Source organism: Drosophila nasuta, chromosome 2L (genome assembly GCF_023558535.2).
Source record: "Drosophila nasuta strain 15112-1781.00 chromosome 2L, ASM2355853v1, whole genome shotgun sequence".
Taxonomy (NCBI): Eukaryota; Metazoa; Arthropoda; class Insecta; order Diptera; family Drosophilidae; genus Drosophila; species Drosophila nasuta.
This window is the reverse complement of record NC_083455.1, coordinates 4,329,168-4,342,998: the sequence shown is the minus strand read 5'-3', so window position 1 is coordinate 4,342,998 and position 13,831 is coordinate 4,329,168. Positions and strand designations below refer to the sequence as shown.

Here is a 13,831-nt window from a genome sequence, read left to right as displayed (position 1 = left end):
CTCGGTGCTTGTCTATGCAAATATTTAAGTCTGTTGTTGTCGTTTGGTGGCAAAAATTGCGAGCATGACATACTACAGCGAGGCATACGAGGCAAACAAATGTAAATGGAAGCAGTTTGCGGAAGCGAGGAGGGGAAGGGGAAGAGCTGACAAGCAACTGGAAAAGGGCATTGCTAAGTGCTCTACCCAAAATGGGGCTGGGTCTGAAGTCCAAAGTCTGAATGGGGATGGTGCTCTTAATGAAAATATAAAGCAAATTAAATATTTAATTTAATCAATGTGTGATGGGACTTGCATTTGCACTGAAGGATATTAGATTTCCCACAACGAATCTGTCAACGTTCGCAATTCAATTCGCTGGGGGCACATGAGACTTGCTTGTGGATGTCAACAAAATAACGACAGTGGTTTTCTTGCCACTAGTTTTCAATCAGATTTCGAGCTCTACTTGTTGAATTCGTAATGCAATTTACTCATAGAATGACCGAAAAGTCGAATAATTATTTTCATCTCTTCATGCTTTAATATTTAGTGATTCAGAAGCTCTGAGAACACGCCAAGCATTTGACCTAAAAATACATTCAGTATGCGTGACTTTGTTTAAATGCCTGTAATTGTTTTAAAAATAATACATTTGGCGTGATGCGTGACACAATCCATTATTACGTTGAATTTCATTAAATATGCAAAAAAGAAGTTGAATATTCATTTCGGACTCGAAGTGTTAGTTAAATATAAAACAGATCGACGGATAAATTGTTTATTATTACAATTTGTTTTGACGTCGAATGAATTCAACATTGAGGCTAAAATAATAAACAAATCTGAAATATTTTCTTGGAAATGATATCTTCCAACAATTAAATCACCTACAACTAGTGCCAAACAGAAAATAAAATGCACAAAGTTTTAGTGAAAAATTACAAATTTATTGACCAAGTTTGTGAAAGTTAACAAGAAATTCGTCAGCTATTTTTCGTATGCAAAAGGAAGTCAATGAAAGTGAAACAAATAAACTTTAAGGGGTGCAATTAGAACTTTGAGACGAAGCCAATTAAAATTGTAAAACAAAAACCTGCCAATTAAAACTTTTTTTTTTTTGCTCAAAACTAACGAAAACGACACTGAATCGGGAAAAATGCGTAAAGCGTGAAAATCAGCGACGAAAAATAACTATGAACTTTAAGGAAGAATAAGTGAGAAGAGTTTGGGCTACAAAAAAAAAGGGAGTCAAGGAACGTGTAAAGGAATCTGCACTTCAATGCACACGGAAACATGCGCGTTGATGCTCGACATTGTTGCCAGACAGAGAAAGCAAAGAAAGAGTGGGAGATGTAGTTGGAGATGGAGTCGGAGTTGGAGTTGGAGTTGAAGCTTTAGCTGTGGAGCTGGAGCTTGGAGTAGACGACATCTTCATTAAAATCTAATTAGCGCATAGCCCGGCGAGAAGTTTGACTCTTGAAAAGTGAGTCCTAGACTTGCGACTCTGGCTTTTGGTGTGGCATGCAACCAGCGCAATGGCTTGAGCGCATAATCAGTCAGGTGAGGCAGTGAGGCGGGGAGGCGGTGAAGCAGGGAGGAAGGCAGCCAGTTGCATGCGTAAGCTGCTTAACTTGTGCTGGAATTTAAGCAGCACCACCAGATGCAGAGGTAGCAACATCAGCAGCTCAGGAATGCTTGACGTTGCGGGTGGCAGCTGCACCTTTCCCGTTGTCCTTGCTCCACTTAAAGTTTGATGCTGCCAACTGCACACGCATCCAACATGCAACCATTGCCGAGCAGAGCAGAGCAGAGCAGAGCGGAGCATTGGGGGATTGGTTAGCGGTGCCTTCGGGCAACTCCTTGCGCAACATTTTCAAATTCCAGAGTCAACCGCAAAATGAAAAACTTTCTATGGCTGCTGCTGTTGCAGCTTCTGTTGCTGCACCCGCTGTGTCCCGTTCCATCGCCTTAAATTGTATACATATTGTATATAGTTTTTTGCCTCCATGTTGGCAGCAGGACACTCACACTCACACACTCACATCCATAACATGTATAGTACACAAGCACGCGTATGTCCTTCAGGCGTGCATTGCATTTCGATGTTGCTCCCGGGGAAATTGCTTTATAAAATGTTGCTATCGCATTCAAGTTGTGGGCGGTGGGCCGGGGATGTGGGCGTGGCCACCACTGACGCGACCATCTTGCTCCCAACTTTTGCTATATTTTCCTACCAATTCCTGTTTTTTTTTCCTTGTTGCCGCTGCTGCTACTGATTTCTGCTGCGGTTTGTTGTTTGACATGCTTTTAATTTTCCACACATCTCTTTTGCCTTCCCGATTTCAACTATTATCGTTTTGATTTTTAAATGTTGCTAATGGTTTTGAGATGCTATAAATCATTTTCAATCGCAGCACATAATAAAAACATTATCAGTTAGTGCTTAATTTATAGCTTCTATGTATTTAAACTACATACATAAAACTTTAAGCGAGTTCCCAAAGCTAGTTTCTATCCAAGTCAAAAATTTTAAAATGCGATTATTTTATTAAAGATTTATTGAATTGAAAACTTCAAAAATATATAATAATTTCACAAAACAAAAAAGGATTTCATTACCAAACGACAAAGGATGCTGTTTTGGGTTGTCGAGCCTCGCAGATATATCGATTTTGAAAGTCACATGGTCGATCGTTTATCCATGAACCGGTTTTACTTTTGGCCCAATTGTATTCGACACAGTGCTCCATTTTATTGGCATTATCCGGTTGGTTTGGGCCCCACATTGCTTTGTCGATATGTTTGTTATTGGCAAACCAAACATGCTGTCCAATTTTTCCCTGATCTGTTCCCGATGTCCAGTAAAATTCACCGATATTGAATTCTTGTACATATGCATTGATGTCACGCCATTCTTCTTGGGTTTCGATCGATAACAGTTCGGCGTCCATAAGATGACAAGACTGATAGGCTTCGAACCAGTTCTTCTTTACATTCATCTCGAAAAAATAATATCCATGGGTGATTCGAACAAATGGACCCGTTGTCACATTCGTATTGGCAGGTATATCTATTAAGACATCATCTAATAGATAAATACACAAGCAAGAAAGCTACAGCCGAGTGTGATCGACTGTGAGATACCCGCTGCCCATTTTCAATATGGTATTAAAGTATTTCTCCGAAAAAAATACCAATATATATGTGTATATATTGATATACTATTCAGTGTATATTGTATATTGATAATCTTCAATAAATATTCTGAAAAAATAACGAAACATACCAATATCTATACTTGGTCTATCGATATACTGTTCAATATATACTCTAGTATATAAAATACTAACTGTGGCACATAGCTTTTGGCATTTACAAAATTTTGGTTAATCGAAGCTTTTTAACTGATCACATGCAAATTTGCCGAAATCATAAAGATTAGTAATTCTTTTATGAGATTTATACGGATAGACGGACAGACTGACAGTCAGATAGATATTCGGACGCTGATCAAGAATATATACTTTAACGGCAGCGGAGATGGCTCTTTATCATTTTTGCAAAGTTAAAGTAACCTTTTACTTTATGTGTAGCGGGTAACTAAACGTAATGTGAACTCACCATTTGTTACAATGGGAAATAATTTATATGCCAAGCATACAGATAATAATCCTAAGAACTCTAGAATACACGCGTACTTGAGAAACATTTTTCTACAACTGTTGAAAAAGTTGAAGAAAGCTATTCCTTATATATCCATTGCCAGTACAATATTATATATTCGAATTCCTTTCAAGATATACAAATGGCTATTTCAATATTATTTCCATATATGTACGAAAATTTTTTTTCAAATTTTGAGATTTTGCAAATTTGAATAAATTTGTTGATTTTGCATTGTTTGCAAAGTAGAAATATTTTGAAATATACATTTTTAACAAATAAGTACACATTTTGTTTATAAGATATTTGGAGTGCGAATCGAAATAAACAGTCTGCTTATTTGCTGAAATCTGTGAGTTATCATTTAAACGTGCTGCAGTAGAAACTCTTGTGTGAGAACTTCTTTAGATTAGCAACTCTTGTGGTTCGCATACTTTCTATAAATAATAAATTTCCTTATTCACGATTTAACCATATTGGAATATTTAGATATATTCAAATAACAACTTTAAAGAAAAACTTCTTGAATTTTTTATTTGTACGAATCGAGTCTGATAAAGAAAGTTTTCACTGTATTTAACAATTAGACGATTATTAAACAATGCGAGTTTTGGTTAGTGTATTTTGCAGATACATTTATCGATTCAGAAATCACATGGTCTAAACATTGAATCAATTTATTCTTCTATCAATTTTACTCGATGCAATGTTCAAATTAATTGTCGAGTACCCTGAGCTGCATTCTGTGTATTATAACCAAACGATATAAACATATATAATGCGAAGGAAATATTAGTTTATAAGCACAAAAATATTTGGATATACAATTTTTCAATTCATCAGAAATTCAAAGTGTTTATATGAGCCATATTTAACAATGAAACATTGTTTATAGCCAACATATTAATGGATATATTTGCAAATGACGCTCCACAGAGATTAATGAACTCAAACATTGATAGATCAATATAGCGAGTAACACGTAGATTTAATGGCCACCTGATTTTCATTGAACAAGCTTGCTTCCATAAAGGTGATCAATCACATGGGCAAGTAATTATTTTTAGAAAGATATTGAGACTTTTGACTTTTTATTTTAATGACTTGATTGGTATATGTATTTATATACATGCTTGCCTCTTAAAAATCACTTTGCTGCCTAATGTGTCTAATTAAATTTCACAAGCCGTTGCACAGCAGACAGTTCCCACTCTTTCCCTATCTTAGATCCCTCTGTCTTTTCATGTATGTGAGTAGCAGCAAGTTTGGCATCATCTTTCTAGTTCACACATACACATGCACACCCCCACGCACATATATACACACACACATACTCACAAATACAATCTGACTGCTACGAGACACGCATTTAGTGGCCATGTTAATGGCTGACACATTTTGCTTTGCTTTTGATTTGACGGTGTTTATGGAGACGAGAGAGGAGAGAAGCGAGCAGAGCGGAGCGTAACAACAACAGCGTAAAGTTAGGTGGGCGGGGCAAACGTCTCTCATTGCGAAACATAATCATCTTTCCATTGAACGTGTCGTCATTTGTTTTAATGTTCGAAGGCGTTGAGTAAAATGCCATTTTCATACGAGATTTGATGAGTTCTACTTTTCTTTTCACTTCTTCCATTTTTTCTTGCGTATTTTTTAGTTGTTTTATCTTCTTCTTCTTCCATTGTCGTTCCATTTGATATCAGCAATGGAATGGAAGAAAAGTGTAGCATATTTTCGGGGGCAGCAGTAAATTACGTAGCCGCATCGCTGGGCTGCTGCAAATGCATTTTATGACTTTTCTGCAAAAGTCTCGCCTCGCAAGCCAATTAGCTGTTAGCGGGGCGTGGCCGAACGCCTACTTTTCGCATGACAATTGTCACATTTCCAACAAAACTGTCAGTTAAATTATATTTTCGTAACTGGGCGTCGCATTTGTAATCATCAACGTCGCGTCGAGCATATTTCTAGTCCCTCTAGTGGAGTGTCTCTGTGTATTTCTCTATGTGTGTGTGTGTGTGTATGCATCCCAAGCGAATTAATTACAAAACTTTTCTTAACTGATTCAGTGCCAGTATCAACAGCAGTAGCAGCCTCAGAAGCTGAGACACAGCGAGCGTCTTTAGAGAAACGTTGCAAGAGCTGTGTATAAAACACACACACACACAAACACACGCTAAAACACACACATGTATGTATGTGTGTATAAAAGAGACAGTGCAAACATTTGCGGTTAGAGCCAAAATGTTGCCACAAAACTAAAACTGCATGGGAAAAGTCTTTGAGGCATTCATTAGTTCACTGGAGAACATTTTCAGTGCTTATATACTCTCGTGTATATGTGTATGTATATGCATGTATATGTGTGAGTGGAGATTGCAGATAAAAAGAAAGTGGCACAAACGCATGTAGCAATCGTTGCAGAGCATTATAAATTCAACATGAGGATTTAAAACTCCCAGAGTATGTCCGCTGCATTTGGCAGAGAGTCGTCCATTAGCCGCATATTACCAAAATAGCTGAGCGACTTTGACTTTTCTTCTAGAAGAGAGACAAAGCCATTTTATAGAATGTGTCATTGAACTTTCGATTGGTTGGCAATTAGTCAAGTGGAAGATTACATTTACAATCGAGTGACTTTATGATTAATTGTGTTGAAAAGCGTTAATACAAATAATAGAAAATTGGAAAATCAATTTTGGAAAATCAAAATATTTATACTTTGTGCATGCTGGAAATGTATGTAACAGGCAGAAGAGGAAACATATCCGATTTTATAAAGTATTCAAATTTGCTTTGGCTGATAATTTGGTATATTTTAGTACTGTATGGTATATTATGAAAGTAGTACTATATAATTATACCAAGGCTATATGCCTTCTGCTTATTTTAGTATTGTCGCGGTTTATTAAGTTGGTATATTTTAAGCATAATGCCACACTGTTTCGCTCTCATTAAAAATGGGGAACGGGTTATCTCACAGTCAATCACACTCAACTGAACTACTATTGAAGTTTCAGTAAAAATTTATAAATATAATCTTCAATATTTTAACATCTTTTCATTACTATAAAATGAACAAGCCAAAAAGAGTATTTTATTAATGTATTTTGTATTAAGTAAATTATGTAGACTAAAATCCTATAAAATATCTCTACAATGAAAATTGAATTAATTATGTATTCTTAAAAATGTATAATACTATTTGTAAAGGAAATTTGAATAAATTAGCTAGTAGCTGGAAAGCTCAAGCTTATCTCCAAGAGTTTCTTCCTTGGTTATTTTAAATCAATTTTAATTGCTGATGGAATGCGGTCATTTCATTCCCAGGGAAGAGTTTTCCCAATTGAAGTTTTAAGTAACTGATATAATTGGCTTACAAGCTGCACGCGCAGCCAATGAAAATCTTATTAAATTAATAAGATACATTAAAATCAATTTTACAACAACTTAAGAGTCGCCTCAAGTCGCAGAGTCGAACCGAAGAAGTATATAAGAGTTTTATGTGCGACAATATAAACGACAGTGAATGGCAAATTGAAAAGTTTTATAACCCCTTAACCCCTTGCTTCTCTCTAAGCAACGTGGAAATGGAATTGCGATGAGGCGGTAGGAGCCAAAGTAGGCGTGGCCGGCGTCTACATAAATTTCATAGTTTATTGTTTGCAGTAAGAACGAGAAATTACAGACAAATGTTTTTTTTTCTTGTGCTTTTTGTGTACACACTTTTCTTTATCGTTGTATTTTTTTTTCTTTGCAGCGCTTTAAGGACAATGACATCGAAGTGAAGCGCAAGGATGGCATCATCTTGCTGCGTGAATTAGCGGCGGAGGTGAAGAACTTTATGGATTTCAAGCGTAACGCAGTCATGGTAAGTGTGAAACTTGTCCCCTCGCCCCCTCCTTGGCCCCTCGTTGTGTCCCCTCGCTGTGTTCGCTTAACTCCCACAATTGCCCACAATTGACAAGTGGCTCAATAGCTCAAAGCGCACGCGACAAATGGCAAAAGCTCTCAAATTTAAGGACTACACTAAAAACACACACACATACACGCATACGTATACGCACAACAAACACACACATACACACAAAACAATAACGGGAAGGCGACGCTCAGTGGGACATTGGCGTAAAGTGGAAAACAATAAATTGCCGTGGGCCAAATACACAGCAACAATAAGAACAGCAGCAACAGCAGCAGCAGCGACAGCAACAGCCGCAACACCAACAACAACAACAGCTCAAGTTGCTTTGTGTGTGTGGGTGTGTGTGTGTGTGTGTGTGTGGAGGGGTCGACAAATTGAAATTAAAGTGCGCCAGCCACAAGGACAAGTTTTGATGGTGCCCGCAGCTGCTGCGGCTACTGCTGCGTGCCCATCGCCATCACCAATCGACGCCCAGTTGCCACTTGCGACTTGCCACTTGCCACTTACCACTTACCACTTGGCAGTTGGCAGTTGGCAGTTGCTCGTGGTTACCATTTTGTCAGTCGACACAGAGTCGACAGAGTCTCCAGAGCGGGATGAACCTCTGCGGTGTTGTGGTCTTTGCCCTGCTCATTGTGGCTTGCCAGACTGCGCGTCCTGCGTATCAATAGACTTCGTTTACTGTCCGGATAATTTGCTGCAGGCGTCGCTTCGGCACCGTGTCACAAGTCAAGCGAAAATCAAGCTTATTGTTTTTAAGGTCAAGTAGCTTATTTATAAATAGGTCTATGTGATTATTGCATTAATATACTTACTGCAAATATTTGGCATTTTCAAAAATTTTAACTTTATGGAAAGTTTTTATGCAGGGACTAATTAATAAGAAAGTTTATTCTTCGGAGATATTAAGCCAATTTAGTTTCCCATTCTTTTCATTCTATGCACTGAATATGCTTTTTATAATTCTCTCTGTATTCTGTGTAATCTCTATAACGTAATTTGCTTTAACAAATCTATTCATCAATTTAAAAAGTTATTATACCAATATCTATCTAGTAATTGGTTATTTCTATTGAAAAATGTATATAACAGAGGTGGAAGTTATTCGATAGACCCTATCGATATCAGTTGGCATTAGCAAGTCGATAGTCAATAAGCTATTGGTAGCATCAATCGTAAGAAATAGATTATTAGACGTGAGAAGTTGAACAACAGTTTTGTGAAGTAGATCGTAGCAGCAGTCATCCGTCATAACGAAATCACACTATACTTTAAAACATCTTATTAATTATAAATATATTAAACAATCAAAGGTTATCTACATATAACCAACATTACATATTTTTTTGTATTAATTATTAATTGCTTATTATATTATTTGTCTAATGTCTTTTTTATTGTTCGCCGTTTCCGATTAATGTTGTTTCAAAAAATGTATTTTGTTTTGTCCGCGCGTCAACATCGTGCTTGACATCGGAGATCAAGTAAATTAAGAAATGAAAACAATCTCTTTTTAGGGTATTCATTGTAGTTTTCTATGGATTGGAACCAGTGTACACTTTACTAAATGCCAAAGGCACTTTGTTATTAAAAAACTGTAGATCTCTTCTCTCTTTCTCAATTCTACTATTGCGTTTATATATTTTTGTTTTGTTGATTGATTGGTAAAGTATCTACATGGCCTCTTAGTTATGTTTCTTTCCATTTTACTAGCTAGCTGTCTTTCATTTCAGTCAGATTTCAGTGACTTCTCAGAGTCAGATTCCTACTTCATTTAATTTCTTTTTTTGTGGGACTCTGACAGTCAGCGGCCAAGAAATTATCAGATGAATTGCTGTCGCGAAATTGTTTTTGATATGCGTCCTAAAATGTTCGCATTCATTTAATTATGAGAGAGAGAATTCAGTTGCAAGCGAATTTCGCAGAAATATAAGAATATTTACAACTCGAGGCAACAACAAACACGTCCAGTAATCATTAATAATGCGGCACAAAACAATTAAATGTTATAATCAAGGCATAAGGCCACCATTTATATGTATGCTAAAGTCTGTCAGTGTGGTGGTATTGATGTGTGTGTGTGTGTGTGTGTGTGTATGCGTAGCCGCATGTCCACGTTGTATTCATGTCATGGGCCGACCCATGTCCATGTTCCCGTTCATGTGCGTGGGTATACATAAATAATTTTTTATGATTTCCGCAAAATATCGATTTAATTTTTTTTTTGTTTTTTTCTGGTTTTTTTTGGGTTTTTTTTTGTGGGTTTATTTGGCGAACGAAATCTGCCGCTACTTCCGCTCCTTATGGCCAATCCGCATACATACGCATTCACCAGCACATATACATACATAAAGACGCAGGCATACGCACATCTGTGTGTGTGAAAAGAGAGAGAGAGAGAGAGAGAGAGAGAGAGAGAGAGAGAGAGAGAGATAGGACCCAGCTGCGGCTGCTTGCTCGGTTGTCCTGTTTGTTCTGCAGTCTGGGAGTTTGGCCCTGACGCAAAACGCATACGAAGCACCATTAATTAAAAATCAACCCACATGAACAACAACAACAGCACCAGCAGCAGCAGCAACAACAACAACAACAACAACAACTATATCACCAAAGAAAGCGGTAACATCAAAAACAGCAAAACTGCAAACAACAGGCACAAGCAAACAAGTGCTATTCCTCCAAAAATGCGACTACAAGATGCTCTATATATGACTTGATCAATCTTTTCAATATTTGCTTGATTTACAAACTTATTTCCGAAGTAATTCGTACAAGGTCAATGTTCGTTGAACTTCAGACGAGATTATTTCAAACCTTTAATTTATATTTATTGAAACCATCTTGTTATGATAAACTCTTTGAGATTTTATGCTGCCAAAAACTGTTTTCTTAAAAGTATTTCAAAAAGTAAAAAAACATATAATAACATACAACTAAATAATTGATGCTTCTTTGAATTCCAAGAATTCGTTTAGGCAATTCTGTGGAAATAAACTATTTGGTTGTCAATATCCGTTTCAAAAAAAAAAACAAGTAAGAAAGTTACAGTCGAGTATGCTCGACTGTGAGATACCCGCTACCCATTTTTAATAAGGGCAAAATATTGCGGTATTATTTTCAAAATATACCGAAAATACTAAAAAATACTGAAAATATACCAAATGGTATGTTTGGTATATCGATATAGTACCGCATTCAAAATATACCATAGACGGCACAATATATCAGATTGTTAGCCAAGGCAAATAAGACCCCTAGTAAGTAGGCGATTTGCCCATACAAAAGTATTTCTTTAATAACTTCCACAATTTTTATCTGATAGCAACCAGGAATCATAACTACAATAGTAATTATACTATATACCAAAATTCGCAACTCTAGCTTTGCATTTACGCTTGTTATTAGATTTTTTTGATTTGCGTGGGCGGAAGTGGGCGTGGCTAAAATTTGAAACAAACTTGATCTGCGTGCAAACATTACAAATGCTGTTGAAAAAAAAATATAGCTCTATCTCTTATAGTCTCTGAGATCTAGGTGTTCATACGGACAGACGGACAGACAGACAGACACACAGACACACAGACGGACAGACGGACATGGCTATATCGTCTCGGCTGTTGACGCTGATCAAGAATATATATACTTTATAGGGTCGGAGATGCCTCCTTCTACCTGTTACATACATTTCCTGCCGGCACAAAGTTATAATACCCTTCTACCCTATGGGTAGCGGGTATAAACATAGTTTTAAAAATATATAATGAACTTAAATTTTGCGGCATCTAACCACACCGAATATGTATAGACAAAAATACAGTTATGATCAAGTGTGAGCATACAACAAAATAAGAGATATTTTAAACTAAATATAGACACATTTGTTGTTCTAATTATGATACAATTATATACATCATAATTAGTTAATTAATTACAATAAAAACATAAAAACTGACACAATCGTAAAATTACGTAAAGGTTATTTTTATAGCTCTGGAGTAGCAGTATATTTAGAACTAAGTTTGAACTTTGGAACTTTTCCTGTTTTATGAAAAAATATATAATTTCGTCCTTTGTTTTTGTTTTATGTACAATTACGTTGATTTTTGCAATTATCGTAAAACACAAAAATAATTTCAAAATCATTTTTGGCTTTCCACTGATGGGTTTTATACACTAGATAACTAATTCAGCGTAAATCTACATAAGTGAAGGGTATAGAGAAATGTTTAAGCTGACACTGAAGTTGGAATGTGCTCTTGCTGTTGTTGTTGTTTGCACAGCCAAATACTAGATTGACCATTGAATGTTTGAAACATTTATGAAAAACGCGAATAAAGACTTATAGAGCGAGAGAGGGAGAGAGAGAGAGACACACGTTTGCGATTGTATCGGTAGAAACTGTGGAAGTTCAACGAGCTGCAAAAGTGTCATACACGTGACCACGCCTACGATAACGCCCACAAAGAGACTGCGTGATATGACGTATCAAAAAGTCGGTAGCCAGAAGTGCGGAAAAAGAGAGACGAATAGGAAAGCTGCAGAAGCAGCGCAGATTGCGCCTTCTATTCCATACATAGTTTGCCTTTTATCGTTTTTGCATACGTTGGCTTAACTTTCAACTTGGCAACGTTGCGTATACGCAATGTGACTCTTTATCAGAGAGTTTAGTGCGAGATAGAGGAGGCAAGAGTGACGCACGAAGACAATACTCACTCCCACTTACTTGGTTTTGTGTGTTTGGCTTTCAAGGAAGTCGTTTTATTTATTTATTTCTATATTATTTTTTCTCTTCTCTTTTTTTACTTTTCTTGTCATCTTTTGTGGATCAAGTGACCTTTTTGGTTGGGATTTTTCTTTGTTTGATGTCTGGTTACAAACTATAAAACGCGGGCTGTCGCATCCATGACTTTATTATTATTACTTGTTATTCTTGTTCTCCCTGTATATGTATATGGTTATATTGCTTAGTATTTATAATTGAATAATGTTTAATTAACAACTGGCTTTGAAAACATTTTATTTTATCTAGCTAAGAATTGAATCGTAAATATTTGTGAAACCTTTATATTATAAATTGGTTCTTCGTCGACGCTTACAACGTTGTTATTTTTTCCCATATGTGATTCGAGTTTTCTTTAGTTCATTAAAACATACGAATTTGCTGGGTTCTTAAAAGATATTACATTTACTTTTGTGTAGTGTGTGGAGTGGGTAGCAAGTTGGGTTAAAATAAAATGGAATTTCACCACAGTTATGTTTTCAAATAAAATAATAGTTTTATGGACAACAATCGCAGATTACGCAAAATGAAAACCAGTTTTCTATTCTTGATTTCATTTCAAACTTTTGTGAATGAAAGCGCGACATAAAGTTAAGAATAACATAGTTGCTTAAATAAATCAGAAACAATATATGAACGTAACATTTTCTCTGTTAAGTTTGTGACCAAGTATTTTAAGTTCATTTTTATTTAATAATTGATGTTATACAATTCAGTTCAACTAAATCAAATTAAATTATTTTCTTATTAAAAATAAATACATTTCAAATTGTTTACATTTAAATAAAGAAAATAATTAAAATTAAATTATATTATTTATTTGGTCACCCCTATGTTATTTAAAAATTTGTGTTAGAACTTTTACTTACACAACTTTATGTCTCAGTTGAATATCTATTGCAATCAATTACAAAACAAATTGAAATAAGATTAAAATAGTCAGATTGTGACTAATATGTTGTACTCCATACAATTTACAATATATGTGTAATCAACTTATAAGCTTAAAACTAAACTTAGACGAGCAAGTTATTCCAGTGTGAGCACTAGAAATAGTTGTTTTAGTGACGCATTTTTCAGCCGCAGCGAAATATTAAAATATATACTATATACTAGAGACTATACATATGCATATACACAAACCAGAATATTCGCAGCTTATTGCACATGCACACTACAGATTATGTCTATATGATACTTGAGAGACTTGATTAAAATAATTGTAATTGCTTAAGTATCAATAATCAGCAAAAACAAGCAATAAACTTACAATCCAATGTTGGCTGTAATAGACTCTTTATTTTCTTTTGGCTTACCTAAAATCTTGACCTCAGAATTTATTTATTTAAAAAATTTAAATTTATTTCACAAAAGCTTCACATAAAATTTAAAGTATTCTTTATATGATTAGGCACTATTGTTTTGGCTAAGGTGCAGCAACAATTGAAATGGATTTGTTGCTGAAGTAATCTGATCGTTTATGG

The 13,831-nt window shown here is 35.6% G+C and overlaps 2 protein-coding genes across 3 annotated transcripts in view; one reads left to right on the top strand and one right to left on the bottom strand.

The window, feature by feature from the left end:
* LOC132791562 (voltage-dependent calcium channel subunit alpha-2/delta-3) overlaps positions 1–13,831 on the top strand; it is a 58,756-nt gene that overhangs the window by 22,295 nt on the left and 22,630 nt on the right. For both annotated transcript variants that reach the window (XM_060800540.1, XM_060800531.1), the window contains exon 4: positions 7,403–7,513. In XM_060800540.1, coding sequence (XP_060656523.1) covers positions 7,403–7,513 — 111 coding nt within the window. The remainder of the gene's footprint in view (positions 1–7,402; positions 7,514–13,831) is intronic.
* Positions 2,560–3,690, bottom strand: LOC132798219 (C-type lectin 37Da-like). The gene is made up of 2 exons (XM_060809998.1): positions 3,604–3,690; positions 2,560–3,067 (listed from the first exon to the last, which is right to left on the bottom strand). Exon 2 carries the CDS (start codon positions 2,979–2,981, stop codon positions 2,598–2,600), a length of 384 nt encoding a protein of 127 aa, XP_060665981.1. The 5' UTR covers positions 2,982–3,067; positions 3,604–3,690; the 3' UTR covers positions 2,560–2,597.